At 35.8% G+C, this 15447-nt stretch overlaps 2 protein-coding genes across 17 annotated transcripts in view; one reads left to right on the top strand and one right to left on the bottom strand.

Moving 5' to 3' along the window:
• The window catches only part of LOC126771566 (kinesin-like protein unc-104), a 98805-nt gene extending 88475 nt beyond the window's left edge, over positions 1 to 10330 (top strand). For 9 of the 16 annotated variants that reach the window (XM_050491503.1, XM_050491502.1, XM_050491500.1 and 6 more), the window contains 12 exons: positions 1641 to 1761; positions 2036 to 2138; positions 2602 to 2782; positions 3140 to 3252; positions 3652 to 3711; positions 4454 to 4582; positions 4714 to 4843; positions 5225 to 5357; positions 5542 to 5788; positions 5941 to 6077; positions 6268 to 6369; positions 6869 to 10330. In XM_050491503.1, the coding sequence (XP_050347460.1) occupies positions 1641 to 1761; positions 2036 to 2138; positions 2602 to 2782; positions 3140 to 3252; positions 3652 to 3711; positions 4454 to 4582; positions 4714 to 4843; positions 5225 to 5357; positions 5542 to 5788; positions 5941 to 6077; positions 6268 to 6369; positions 6869 to 7070 (1658 nt within the window). In that variant the 3' untranslated portion in view covers positions 7071 to 10330. The remainder of the gene's footprint in view (positions 1 to 1640; positions 1762 to 2035; positions 2139 to 2601; positions 2783 to 3139; positions 3253 to 3651; positions 3712 to 4453; positions 4583 to 4713; positions 4844 to 5224; positions 5358 to 5541; positions 5789 to 5940; positions 6078 to 6267; positions 6370 to 6868) is intronic. The other 7 variants (XM_050491508.1, XM_050491505.1, XM_050491511.1 and 4 more) reach the window with 3 other exon arrangements.
• A 791-nt stretch (positions 10331 to 11121) lies between these two features.
• On the bottom strand, positions 11122 to 14722 carry LOC126771688 (uncharacterized). Its single transcript, XM_050491706.1, has 3 exons — positions 14561 to 14722; positions 12507 to 12673; positions 11122 to 11570 (listed from the first exon to the last, which is right to left on the bottom strand). Exons 1-3 carry the CDS (start codon positions 14614 to 14616, stop codon positions 11293 to 11295), a joined length of 501 nt encoding a protein of 166 aa, XP_050347663.1. The 5' UTR covers positions 14617 to 14722; the 3' UTR covers positions 11122 to 11292.
• Positions 14723 to 15447: the final 725 nt, after the last annotated feature.

Genomic DNA, 15447 nt, shown 5'->3' with positions numbered 1-15447 from the left:
GTTTATTATCTTCTTGGGCGGTGGAATGAAACACCTTTGGTTTGGTGTTGTTGGAATGTACATTTGGGGATTTTACCATGGACCTGTTGTTGCCACAGATCATTTCAAATGTCCGGAATCTTGACTCTAAGAAATTTACAAGTTGATTCCACGTTGGTAATGTTTCCGAATCTAACTCACTGACTTTTGCTTCCCACAACTTTCTTGACTCTGAGTCTAGTCTTGACACCACGATGTAGTTAACGATTACATCCCATGAGGTGGTGTCTATGCCCATGTTTTGCAATGATTTAAGCGATGAAGATGTAACATCCAGTAGTGACTTGATGGAACTTGCAGAGTCAGTGGCATTTCTTTGTGAGAGTAAACGCTTCATAATTTCGTTGCAGTTATAGCGTTTGTTGTTATAACGGCGAATCAACTGCTGATAAGCGTCTTCGTAATTAGAATCTGTTGTGGTTAAATTCCTTAGTAATGTTTCCGGTTCTCCTGTTAGACTACTCTTTAAATAGTGCATCGTCTGTACTGGACTCAATGCAGTATTTTGATGAATTAATGAGGTGAACATATCATGAAATGTTTGCCATTCCTCATATAGTCCAGAAAATTTCGGTAATTGGATCTGTGGTAATTTTACCTTTGTATTCGATAGGACCGATCCTTCAGGACCAAGTGATTGTGGTGAAAAGGTATTTGCACTAAACAATCGGAGATCATCTTTAATTCTAGCTTTGTATTCAGTATAAATATCTTCGAATCCTGTGTACATATCATCGGTGAAGTATGGCAATTTAGCCCTTTCCTCTCTCTTAATGCTGCCAACTATATCACCGTGTATATTCATGAAGGTTTCGAACAATCTATCTAAGTTTTCTAGTTTTGATTCGATATAAGTTACTTTCAATCTATCTTTGGGTGTTTTTTTATAATTTATGAAAGCTTTCTTTAATTGCTCAAACGTATCTTCCTGTTTCATTAGTAACTTCTCCATTGTACAATTTCCAAATACTCTCTAAGTTCTTTTAAAATGATTTTTTTTAAGCGTTTTCAAATGCAAATTTTCTAAGTTAATTTTTTAATCCAAATTTTCTAAGTGTTTTTTAGCGCAAAATTTTCTAAGTCAATTTTTAACCCAAATTTTTCTAAGTGTTTTTTAGCCCAAACATACACTTAAACACTTTTCACTTAACACTGTCATCTAAATTCCACACACTTCCCGGGTTTCGGCACCAGATGTCCTTGCTTGTACTATTAAATCAAACTGCACACTGTTGTTAAACTCAATCTTTAATTAAAGCAAAGAAATGTATTGTACAAATAAATAAACAAAACGGTTGCGTGATCTAGGATTGGGTACAATGCCATCTACTGGTGGGAAGCGCAAAACAAAAAAATAGTATGACATATTATAATTTTGACTTGAGCGAAACTATACCGCGATTCAAGAGTATACTAGCGCCATCTATTACGCGTATGCTTAGTTATAACTTACAATATGAATAAAATATATTAATTATTAACTTTTATCTGACAAATTAACATTGAATTCAACAGACTTTATATATAGTTTCTTGGTATAATTTCGGATCTAATTTGGATTTTATAGTCAGTTTATATACAACTTGTTATTTTATACGCAGGACGTATTCGGAACACACCGGAGCCAAACGATGACTCAAATGACGGTGACGAAGATGGAGCCCTGTCTCTCGGCTTGTTCCCCGGAGAACGACCATCGTTGGACGATCGGGCTGTGTTCAGGTAAGTGGATTAAATTTCATATCAACAAACATAATTTCAATATGTTTATATCATTTGTATACAGAGGCATCAAAGGAGCCATATTTTATTTTATGTTGAGTGTTATTAGAAGATATTTATTGGATATGTTTTTGAGTATTTTTTTACATGAAAATGTGTTTTAAATCTGCAAAATTCTGTCCAGATTTGATCTAGAAAATTTCTTATAAAAAACAATCTTTACAAATGTCCATTACAAAAGATTATCGTTTATCGAGGTAACTATTGTACTAAGGTTCGAAGCCGCTTGGGACAGCAGTCTGCACGGATCCCCGCTCCTGAACAGAGTCAGCGCTAACGGAGAAGTTGTGTATATTACACTTAGTGCTTATCTCGAGGTAAGTTTTAATAACTTTAAGGTGATTAACTTGTAGTATTACTTGACGTCATTTAACAATATGTTTTTTTTTATAATATTTTTGTTTAAACACAATTTTAAGACGCAGATAAAGTAATTTATAACAAACAAACAAGCCAACATGAGCTAATCTCGTACTGTTAGAAAATGAATACCGCTTAATACTTTTAACCTATTTTCATTGGAAGGAGAGATAGTGTCGTGTTACTGGTAAGTATACAGTAACAAGTTCACAACTTGACAATTGACGTTTACCGCGTAGACATCGTTTATATAAATAAATACGATCGTGCGAGAAAATCAATCGCGCTACTAATATGTGGGAACGCACGATTGGTAGTTTCAGACGATAATATTATAACAGACGAATAGTTTGATGCACGCAAACGGGACGAACGTTCCTTCGCTACGCCACCTGTACTCGAGTCCGTGCGTTGGCGCAGGTGGAGAACTGCGGGCGGCCGGCCATCGTGACGAAGGACCTGTCGGTGGTGGTGGTGGGGCGCGAGGCGCGCACGGGCGCGGGCCGCTCGCTGCGCCGCGCGCTGTTCGGCCACCGCGCCGCGCGCGCCGACCGCCTCACCGGCCTCTACGAGCTCAGCCTGCACCGCGCGCTCGAGCCGGGTACGCGCCCTACTCCGCCCCTACTCCGCCCCTACTCCGCCCCTACTCCGCCCCTACTCCGCCCCTACTCCGCCGTCTAAAGCGTTGTCTCTTGAGCACGCACTTACGTGACACCCTGGCTCACTAAACTTTCGAGTCGAAATACGACTTTTGTGTCGGATTTTGGAGGTTTTTTTTTAGTAATGAAAAAAGTCAATTATTTTCCAATACCGAGGATGCAGTAGATTCCACATTATTTCCGTTTCTAAGCTGATATATATCTATTTACTTTATCGAAAATATACCTAATCCGAACACACGATTGGCTTATCATCTTTTTATGACACCGATAAAATTTGATTACCCACTCCTTTCCAGGTGTCCAGCGCCGCCAGCGCCGCGTGTTGGATACGAGCGGCACGTACGTGCGCGGCGAAGAGAACCTGCACGGCTGGCGTCCTCGTGGCGACTCGCTTATCTTCGATCACCAGGTCGGAATATTTATTTATAATGATCCGAAGCAAACTTTGAATCTTTAGATTTTCTATAATGTCGCTAAGTTTTTAATCAATATTAGAAATAATTAATCCGAGCTCAGACACACTCGACAAAATTTGCATGTTCTTTGGCTAGTGAAGTAAGCGTTAATTTTAATTTCGTATGGCAATCAGACAAAATGAAACGTGGGTCGTTTTCTCTTCACGATATAACTTTTGTTTTTCTAAGCTAGTAGTTTGGATATAATTTTATTTGCAACGCTAAGATTCCTGTATTTGTGTTTTTGAAATTCGTCCTCGTTCCGAACTTTCTGTACAAAGAACGCAGTTTAAAATAATATCGAAAATTTTATAACGGAAGTCATTAACGATTGTTTTCTTTTACTCAAACAGAAACGTATCTGGCGCAAACTGATCTATGATTGGCCGCTGGACATTATCGATAAATTCCAGGTCCACAAATATGTTTCCTTAGCTATTTAGTATGTGCGCAATCATTCATTTGGTGTTATAGTCATTCGTACTAAATAGCTACTGAAAAGTGATTTGTGTACTGGTTACTTGTCCATTCATCTTTACTTCACGCACAATTATAAACAAATATAGAATTATATTTTTTAGCTTTATTTTACTATCTGTACAAGGGCGAACTTACATTAGCTATAACACTAATGTTTTGTTAAACACTGATACTTCTCTTTCTATCATCTTTGATTTGACATTCGAAAGAAGAAGACAAAGTATTGTTTATCCAATCGCCAACAACTTGTTCAACTTTAGATTACTTTCAGATTGTGGTATACCTCTTAAAATAACGGTTTTACTAAAATATTTTACAAGGAATGTAGATTCTCCCTTGTTACTTTTAGCCTTATAATACTATTATTTTAGTTCATGTGACGATGCTAGACATTTTACTTACATCACACATTTGTGACCCTGAAACAGACACGCTTTATCAATACATAAGCTTTATACTTAATATTTATACAAAGATATATATTTTACATAATTATATTTAAACACATTTTTGATTTTTAAATTGCTTGTTAATTTTATCCTTTTTTTAAATTTAATAATTTATTTAACTAGCAACACTTTTAGTAAATAATTTGCTCAAATTATTCCGAAACTGTCGTCGCCTTTACTACGAAAAAAATGTAGAGGAATGAAACTAACAGTGTTATAATTTCAGTGGGAGCTTGAGAAGATGACACGATTGGAGCAGGTCGGTCGGACAAGACATTTCCTAGCGCTCCGCGAGCGCCTTCGTCACGGACACGAAAACACAGTCGCACCCAACGACTTTACTAAGACAGAAAAGGTATACATAGCTGAAAAACAAAATCGCAATTAATAAATAAAACTGTAAAAGGAATGACGCCAAACTCAATTTTTAAAAAATGGCCTACAAAGTAAGTACGGTATGTCAATAAATGAAAGCGTCGTGTACAGGAGGTGAGCAACATGGCGGCGAAGGCTGCGGCGGAGTGCGCGCACGGGCGGGACGACGCCGTGTACGAGCCGTGGGACATGAGTCCGCGCGAGCGGGACCTCGCCACCAAGTTCGTCAAGCTCATACAGGGTACGCATCACACGCAACGCTTGAGGGGTAGAAATTCATTGATATACAGATTTTGACATGGTCCTCTTTTTTCCAACTATTTTTGTATGTGTGTGATTTTTTTAATAAAACTTTACTTACTAGAGTAGGTATATATATAGTAATTATCTTTACATACATGGCCCAACTCTGGACCTAGAAAATACAGGTTTAACCTGACAATAATTTTCTTTATCAATGTCACAATAAGATCGGGATAGTTGGCGTTCTATGGGGGAGGCTTTCGTCCAGCGGACGGCAAAAGGCTGAAAAAAAATGTCACAATACCCTTTAAAGTCTCTTAGATAAAAGTGCCTCTATATTTGATTTATATAACGAAACATATATTTTCAATAATTACAGGACGAATAGGCAATAATAACAACAAGGAAGTCGATGCAGCGGTATCACCCGCCACGCCCGTGGACGAAGGCGTCTCGGCCGATATCTCGACGCCCAGTCTTCTGTCCTCCATACACAGCGCTTCGAGCTTCGAGTGAGTGTCGACTTTTGTAACGATAACATTACTTAGGAGACAATTTTTTAAATTATAGAAGCTTCAGCTTGCTCTGAAACTTATTAAAGTTTCTCTCATATGAAATTTAGAAGATCACTGGTTGTATAGAAAATTTTAATAGTTGTGAATCATAATGAAGTCCCGATCGGTTCGGTTTCGGCAGGCTGTGCTCGCCGGAGCGCGCGCTGCTGGAGAAGGCGGCGGCGGCGGGCGGCTGGGGCGCGGGCGCGGGGGCGCTGTCGGGCGCGCTGGCGGGCGCGCTGGCGGGCTCGCTGGCGGGCTCGCTGCTGGGCGCCGGCGCGCTCTTCGTGCCCGACTGCGAGGAGGTGCGCGTGTCGGCCGCCGTGGCGCGCCGCGGGTACCTCAACGTGCTGCAGCACGGCACGCACGGCTGGAAGAAGCGCTGGCTGGTACGACCCCCCTCCCCCTAGCTACATACTATACGCTTTGAATAAACTATACGATATCTACAATAATATCCATAAGATTTGTCACTTCTCCTCTTTTAGTTACTTACCTTTCGTTCGTATTCTCGTGTAACCGAACGATATGTGTATCGCAGGTGGTACGTCGGCCGTACGTCTTCATCTACCGCGATGAGCGCGACCCGGTGGAGCGCGCCGTCATCAACCTCGCCAACGCGCACGTGGAGTACTCCGAGGACCAGGAGCAGATGGTGCGGATGCCGAACACTTTCAGGTACTTTTATATATTTGTCACGAACGACCACAATCGATCCATAGTCATACGAACACGAAACCTAACATTTCGAAGCTTATAATAAACATAAAGCATCGAATTAACCTCAAAAAACCACTAAATATATGACCCGTTCAAAATTAATAAATTGCTTATAATTCCTTGAAATAATGTATACAAATGTTTGTAGTGTGGTGAGCAAGGAGCGTGGCTACTTACTGCAGACCTTAGGAGACAAGGAGGTACATGATTGGCTGTATGCGATCAACCCGTTGCTCGCGGGACAGATTAGGTGAGATTATATATTATCTGTTTATTAGAATAAGCGAATGAATAATTGAATGATTTTATTTTCTTCAAATATCTACCATTGATTTTGAGCCTAATAAAATTTTAGTGAATGGAAAAATAATATTGAACATTTGTTAAATTTGAGGAGGTTCTTTTTTAAATCTCTCTCAGTGACCGAATGTTATTCGTGATTTTTATTTAGAACTAAATATTTTTTTATACTTATAAACATATTTCATCAAGTATTGAAAAATGTGTTTATTTATATGTAAATAAATACATCAAGAGTTAAAGAAATAATCACTTTTCCATAATATAATAATTATTATCATTTATAATTTTTTGACGATCAAAAATGTCCTCAACTTAAAAACTACCGAATCGATTGGTTACCGTTTTCGACCGCTAGCTAACGATAAGATCGATCCCAGTAGTCGTAGCCTAGTCGTAAGTCGAGCCAGCAGCCGGTCGGTGCATATGTATGTACACACACGCTGAAGGTGTCCGCGCGCAGGTCGCGGTCGTCGCGCCGCCGCCCCGCTCCCCCCGCGCCGCCCGCTCCCCCCGCGCCCCCCGCCGCGCGCCTCGCCGCATGAGACGCCCTCACCATGGAGTCTATACTCGTTTATTAAGTGCGTCGCCGACCGACGGACGCTCGCGCACAGACCGCTCCCCGCTTTGCGGACCTCGGATAGATATTGAAACGGCCCCCTAGGCTTTTGCTCGATCGCCCGAGGAGCTCTGGGTACGACTGAGCTGCTAAAGTATAAATAATCTTTTTTTTTATTCTATCAAGTCGTGCAAAGATGTTCGACCGAAATTCGTATCCAGAGTTCGATCGGCCCTCGCATTGAATATTATCTCTGTATCTATTTTATCTGTAGTTGATTAGTTTTATGTAATCGTGGTCTCTTGAGCTATTTAATCTGTGCATCTATTGTTAATCTACCACGCTGACGATTATGATATATGTATACTTTGATTCTAAAAATCAATAATAGAAATATCGAGCAAAAGTTAGGAGTAAATGTAGAGAATTCTGTGACTGGTTTGGTAGAAAGATTAAAGATAACGAATTTCTTTATTTAAATTTTAATTAATCGAAAAATAATAATTTGATTTTTCGAAAGTGTGGTTTTGCAGAATAATAAAAATACGACTGGAACGGGTGTCCTAGTTGGGACCACGTACTAAATGAATATAGTTAATAATATATTTTGAAATTATCATTCGAAATTATATACCAAAGAATCAATTAATTTAGCATATCCGTTTATCATTAACTGTATTGTATTTATGGCATTTAATGCGAGATACGAACTATACGTAAATATATATGTGTTTTATATGTTGTTATATTTTTACAATGTTCAAAATAGTTTTAAATTTATGGTCAAGTGTGAGTTGGGTCCAAACCGGTGCACCGATAGCGGAAATGGGGTAATATAAAAAAAAAAAAACTATTTACACAAATAATTACCTAATGTATTGAAATGTAAGCGGGCTGTTTTAATATCTATGGTAGGACGCACAATTTTATAATAAGTTTTTTATCTATGTATTTTCGACAGTGTATAAATGTTACGGGTCTTTGCATCGCCGTTTGTTTTCTTTCTTGCCAAATAATAAAATGAAAAAAAAAATTAACTTTATATAATATACAGAGTAGTGTATAAAAACTTCATGATTTGTTTTCATATTCCGCTGAAATGTTAGTTAAAATTTTAATATAAGCTTCATAGTTTTAAATTTTCGAGGTGCAATGACTCATATAAAAATGTTTGCAAAGTAAAAATAAAAAAATAAAAACATTTAGTATTTCGTGCAGTAAGTATTATAAAACAAATGTTGCGCACAAAAGAAGTCGGCGATGTCTCTAATGGACTCCATATTGTACCGCGAGAATAAATAACGACGTACTAGGAAATGACAAAATGAAATTATCTATATGGATTTTTCCCTAATGTTACATACATTATTGATGTAATTAAACTTGTATATACGTATGACTTGAACGGTAGATTATATTTTGAGGCTCGAACGGGCCGGCTCGGTTGGATAGTCCGTATGACGTCATACGTAACGTTTTATTTAATATCTAGTATTGATTGATTGTAAATACATATATAATTGTATGGCAATGTAGTTAAATGTAGAACTACCGTGTTTCAAAATAATTTAAAAGCTTCTGATATCGAAAATAATTTAATATATTTGTGTTGTAGTTTATTATAATATTTTCAATATTAATGATTTTATTGAAATGGATTGTATAAAGTAGGTTAATGTGATGTTACCGGTGTATTCACGATCGCGTAATGATTTAAATCATCATTCGTTAGTGTCCAGCGTCACAAATCATTCCGAAGTGTCTAGTCACAACTACTCTGTAGTTACATTGCATGTGATAGAGTAGATCCATAGTTACGATACCGCGCTGCGAACTCATCGCGTAGTTTGTTAAATGTCTCGGTGTTATGTTAAATACACTTATAATCATCTAAGGTTCAACCACCTACCATAGAGTTCATAATGTCGCAGAGATGGCAATTTATCACCGTAGTTAGAGTAATTGATGTGATTATAGTTTTGTGGCCCCCGTTATATATTTATTTCATCAATTCTATGATTCCAAACGACTCTTAACCTTGTTACCGCTTCGATGGATGTTAAATAAAATAATCGTTACTCGACTATCGCTTGTAGGTGACTATTTTCGGAATAAATCGTATTATATAATTATATCTCGTGACAACTTTGTAAGCTTAAGTAAATGTAAATAAATGTCTTTTAATAGTTCTTTTGGCGTATATGAGTTTCAGAAATATTAGAAAAAAAAAATTGATACATATATATAATTTGACATGAACGCTTTCTTCTACGTTTTAAAAGTCCATTCACCGGCTTGCGCCCTGAATCGTAGACAAATTCTCGGCATAACACTAGAATATTCAGATAATAACTTAGCATAGATGAATAGTTGTAAGATCAAAAGTATTATCCAAATTTAGTCATGCTGTGTGTTATAATGTTTATTAAAATTATAAATAATACAACAATCGTCGTCGACGTCTCTGCCGGGCGCAACGAACTAACGTTACCGACACCTGAGCGTTGACCTGAAGGATTTTGACGGCGCGCTTTATTTATCCGTTAAAACGTCCTCTTAATTAACTTAAAGTTGTGAATATGTCTTGTGTCCAAATTTGTTCTATACCACAAATATATTGCTATATGTGTATCTCTCATGTTATCTAACGGATGAAAGGATCTCAACTCGTATGTACTATTTTTAATAAAAATGTCTCTAGTCATTTATTTATAACATTCCAACGCTGTTGATTCCTCTTTTTCAACTAGCATAATGTATTTTGCATAGCAGAATCGTATTTATCTAGTTTAATAATTGGAATATTTAGAACACGAAATGATGACGTAATATATATTTATAATTTCTCTATCGATATTTCTTCGTTTGCAAAGCTTCGTTCGGTTATATTTTTGTAGTTCCAAAAGATCTTTTTAAATTAGAGATGACGGCTTAAGCTGTATTATATATATTTTTATAGAGTGTACTCTAAAGCTACTGTTATTTTTATAGGAATAGCTGTTTTCTAAAATTATGTTCACTGTTTCGTGTAATTTATGTTCAAGTATTAGTTGTTCGGGAGTGATGGGGGAGTGTGGGTAGAGGGGGGTTAAGTTAGCGCTTACCCGAGAGTATACAAAGGCGTGGCCGCTCCGGGCCGGGCCTTGTGATTACGATAGTGATTGTTGTTTGTTGGGCGAGAATGATATTTGAATAATTATATATTCTATGTATAATTTATGGATTTCATTCAAATTTATAAAAATAAGAACAATGTAATAATTGGTAATATTACTCATTGCTCTAAATGTACTATCAAAATATATTATACACAGTGTTAAAGGTCATAAATAAAATGCTTTGAAAATTTCCATATTCTTGTTTCCTTTATACCAATCCTTACAAATCCTCAAAATACGTTTATTGCTTAAAACAATAAATTAGATACATTTTATAAGTATGTGATGAATTCATAGTTTTTATATTAATAGTGTTATTTATTTTACATAACTAAATATGGTCACCGTGCTACGCTCGTCCGTAATGACCGGATTCAAATAAGTCTGTTTATCAACATGAACTGCAAATTTTTACCTTCAAATACTATTAAGGTTAAAGCATAGAAAATAAATTAATATTATTATTATGGTTTACAAAATCTTATACGAAGAACGCTACTTTATATTCAGGCAAGCAAAGCTAAGTTATCATAAGATTGATTATTAATTATAATTTAATTCGACCTCGTGAAAAAAAAATCTGGCTCACCTGTATTCATCAAAGCGTACATGAGTAGCATGATGGACATAGCTCCGAAACCTCATTAAGAGCAGAGGTGCTTTTAATTTCTTTATTCCTGTACACGCAGAGTTCGAAGAGACTGAAATGCGATACGACATGAAAAAGTTCGGGCGCAACACCACGATTTCAAAACCAAAAATGAGTCAATTATAAAGCATTTTAAATAGGTAATTCCTAAAATATAAGTCATTACTAAGGCAAATAAGTATGATATTAACATAAGTTTATTATTTCTCTACTATATAATCCTCATTCGCGACACTATTGGTTTGTTGCAATAATACAGTACGTGTAAACGGTTAAAAGACTCGTCCATTGAACGTTTTTGTTTCCCAAATTTGCAAATTGAAAAATAATGGACACTAAAGTTCTCAAATATTTATTTAAAAAAGAAATAAACATGCGATCACATGCGTTATTTTATCTGAGATCGGCTTAAATCGAATTTAAATTAACATTCTTATATAAATCTTAGAATATCGTGACGTCACATACGCCAATGCACAGCCAACCAATTGAGAAACCGCGTTCACTTCATGAAAAAGGATTTAGATTTTTGTCGTAATCATCATAATCGTCGTCATCACCAGCAAAAGGGTTAGTCGGATCATTAATTGTTTCATCAGCGAATGGATTTTTAGACTCATCATATGTTTCATCGAAGGGATTTCTTAATGGTGCTTCTCTCTTGCTGGCATCACTTGGGCGAATGAATGGGGAGTTTTTGGTATGAATTTGTGGCTCCAATTTAGTCTCCTTATCTTCTAGACTAGCGCTGTATAGCTGTTGCTCCACGAACTGCGTTCTGCTTTCTGGGATTGGAAAAAAGGACAAGAAATAAATAATAAGTATTTATATTTATTTGTCTATTCATTAATAGGAAACAAATTGAGTAAGAATTAAAATCCACTACAAAAGCTTATTTTTTGCTTGACTTTTAACAGAGCATGTTTAAATATTACAATAAACTATTTTGGTTTTATTCTCGAGGAGTCTCCGACTGTAGTATTCACAATACATGATTGATTCAGTTTGCTTCTTAGTTAGATCATCATGGAGTTTGTGAAAACGGAATAGCTTATTATAATATTTATATTTACATATTAATAATGATGTCCTTCTGACTGGTTTCGGCCACAATGGTCATTCTCGATGGAGATTAGCCAAAAGAGCAAGATTATATTATAGTGCACAAATGTGTGAGCAAACATAGGTTTTACTCTATTTTGCCAAACTTTACTGGTGGTAGAGCTTTGTGCAAGCTCGTCTGGATAGGTACCACCTACTCATCAGATATTCTATCGCAAAACAGCAGCACTTGGTATTGTTGTGTTCCGGTTTGAAGGGTGAGTGAGCCAGTGTAATTACAGGCACAACGGACATAACATCTTAGTTCACAAGGTTGGTGGCGCATTGGTGATGTAAGCGATGGTTAACATTTCTTACAATTCCAATGTCTATGGGCGTTGGTGACCACTTCTCTCTATTCCTTAAAAAAAACTCATAACACGAAGGGATGGCGTACTTACACGACCGACTAAAGTTTAGGCATAACTTGTACTCTTCACTTAACATTACTAATTATAGCAGTAAATAGTAATGTTAATAATATTTACGATACATTTAGTACCTACCATGCTTAAGATATGAAGAAATAACTAATAATTGCTTAAATAAATTTTATAACATTTGTAAGGTTTTTATTTTTTAAATAATACCTGTTTGCATGAGTAAAATAAGTACAATACCTTGCCTGCTCTGCCCATCCAGTTTCAACTTGGTTTCTATATTCTGTCCGGCGGAATGTAAGGTGGTCGCAGGTGTAAGCGCGGGTTTGGACAGCTCAGGAGGTTCAGTTACTACGGTCAGCTTATTGAATAAGTTTCGTCCGAAATACTCCGAAACCACAGCAAAACTGTAAAATATTATTTTTTTTTACTTATAAACTACTTAAACCTATATTAATAATAAAATTAAAGTGCTTTTATTTGTTGATTTTTAGACAACGGGCTAAAATCCGTAAACTACTTAAGCAGGATTATGTATCTGTGAAGACGCATGTGGAGTTAACCTGCATGTATCGAAATTACTTTTTGCTCTTTATCGTTACTATCCTAATGAAACATTTGTCTCGCTTATATAATAAATTTCATATACCTACTCTTTAAATAAAAATTGAATAACAAGCAATCGATATACAACCTATCTTTTTTTTCAACTACAATATAGGAGTAAAACATCCGTTTTGCCTTACTAATAATATTTTAAAAAGGGAATTTCATTTATGTCACACAAATATTAAACAATGACGGCCTTGGGTACTTGTAAACGTTGCTTAGCGGGTGATTAGTTAAACAATGCTGTGTATTCTTATTTTGAATGTCAAATCAATAATGAAAGAGAAAAACTGTGCTTAAATAAATAGCCGTTAAGCAACGTTTATAAGCAAGGCCGTAAAAATGTATAATCTTCGCCACGCAAGATAATGTTAATAAAACATGAGTGGTAATAACGAACATAATAAACAGGTTACACTTCTTGGTCAAGGTTTTCTTTAATTACTGCGAGACGGTCCGGCTTTTTTATATTTGCTGTATATTTAAATTAGACCATCTGCGCGCGATTCGGTGTTCCAATACTAACAACTTCTATTTCTAATTTATTGTACTTAGATACAATGTCCATATATTATTATAATATTGTGACAGTTTTTTCAAATTGAACTTGAAAATTTTAAGGTCAAATTTAAATAAACATTTTTTTTGCAATGTCCGTTTACTTCTCTTACTTTTTTTGTATAATATATGTTTGTTCTTGACCGCATTCTATACTGTTATGTCTAGATATAGTCGGCAATGGAGAAAACAAACTATAGGGTCGATTCACTTTAGATTTAAACGCGTTCAGGTTGTAGGTGCCCGGGTATACCGACGCCGGCGCCGAATTCCATAACTTGGCTCTGCATTTTATAAAGCTGTTTGCAGAGCGTCAGTCCTGATCTTAGGGACATGAACTTAATTAGGTACAATAATTAAAGTACGGTAGTAAACATTTATTTGTAGGCAAGAATTGTAAGAAACGAATAATACATACATACTTATGGTAATAAGTACAAACAACACATACGCAATATATATATATATTACGCAATATATATAATATATATATATTTTTTTTTTTTCAGCCTTTTGCCGTCCACTGCTGGACGAAAGCCTCCCCCATAGAACGCCAACCATCCCGATCTTGAGCAGTCCGCATCCATCCCGAACCTGCCACCTTTTTTAAATCGTCATACCGATTTTTTGAAATCGTCATGACGATTTATATATATATACAACAGTTACTCATTTACACATATGACGTCCTAATAACAAACAAGAATATATTATACATATAAAATTAAATTTTCCTTTAAAACAATACAAAGTTATCTACAATTATAATAAGCCCCGGATCTAAGAGCGGAAGTTCCTACAAGCCCTAGGAGGCTCAAAATTATTAACACTTTAAGAAGTATGCAAACGGATTGCTTAAAAAATATATCTGAAAAGTTCTCACCCAGTTGGAAAGTATATAATATTTGTTTTGTGACGATTTTTAAATTATTATTTTCATGATGGTTTGGGAGGTTTTGCCCCTGCTCGGAAATATCATAGATTTGGGGCTGATAAGAACAGGCCGACTGTCTTTTGATGTTTTATTTGTACTTGTACACGGGTACTTGCGTTTTGAGTGCAGGTTTAGGTAAACCAAAGTTTGAGAAAAAAAAATTACTTAATAAATAATCCATCAAAGCACAGACCTCTCGTATCCATCATCGACTGCGTTATAGAAACACCAAGTGAAAGGCGAAAACATATCGTTCACAAACAAAACATTTAAACTATCAACGCGTTATCAATTTTCGATAATAATTTACTACATTAGGAATTATACTTGATAAGGAAAAAAATGTATTCGCGCGATCACGATCCGAGTAAGAATGACATTGAACGTTAAAGAAAGGCCGAGAATTTAAAATAGAAAAATGTGTTGCGTGCAAAATTACATGAATACTTCAATTGTATGATTTTTTCAATTATATATTCTTCGTAAAAATATTAGATTATTAGTTAGTAAATTGTTTTGAAATGATCAAATTAAGCTAATGGAGGATGCTCAGGATAGTTTGGAGCATATTGTGGCGTGTATTCCATCACGTTGCCCAAGTGGGAATATTCACACGTGGTAGATTTTCATCATACATTCAGGTTTCTTAAAGATATTTTTCTTTAACACTGAGCGACTTTACATCTACAACGTAAGTAACATTATAAAATAGACGCGCAAGGATTTTTGCTTGCTCGTAATAAACTTGAAAAGAATCTGCACTTCTCTCACGTGTGTGAGTTACACGTGCTTTAATATATATATTTTTAAAGGTAATTAAGAGAGCTAAAATTATAATTACTTACGTTTTATATAAGAATTACTAGTTATTTATTCTAAATTATATATGCTTTTTTAAATGATACTAATAGCTGATCACCGACTGAACTATTTACCAGAGGGTTTCTAAAAATTTTGCAATATTTCATGTATGTCAAATATCAAAGAAGGTCCGAAGGGGACTAGCATCCAGATCAAAACCGAAATTAGCAACAAATTGTAGGATTTGTAAGAAATAAATGAAAATAGTATTCATCTCAT

The sequence above is a fragment of the Nymphalis io genome, chromosome 11, assembly GCF_905147045.1.
Source record: "Nymphalis io chromosome 11, ilAglIoxx1.1, whole genome shotgun sequence".
Taxonomy (NCBI): Eukaryota; Metazoa; Arthropoda; class Insecta; order Lepidoptera; family Nymphalidae; genus Nymphalis; species Nymphalis io.
Note: the sequence above shows the minus strand (reverse complement) of the source record. Positions and strands in the feature narration are given on the sequence as shown.

Bases quoted from the DNA above. Each gene is read 5' to 3' on its own strand.
- LOC126771688 (XM_050491706.1), bottom strand. From the start codon at position 14,616: ATGTTTTCGCCTTTCACTTGGTGTTTCTATAACGCAGTCGATGATGGA. The intron at 12,674-14,560 runs GTCTGTGCTTTG...AATATTTTACAG, and splicing joins GTCGATGATGGATACGAGAG to TTTTGCTGTGGTTTCGGAGT. The intron at 11,571-12,506 runs GTATTGTACTTA...TTCCAATCCCAG, and splicing joins GGATGGGCAGAGCAGGCAAG to AAAGCAGAACGCAGTTCGTG.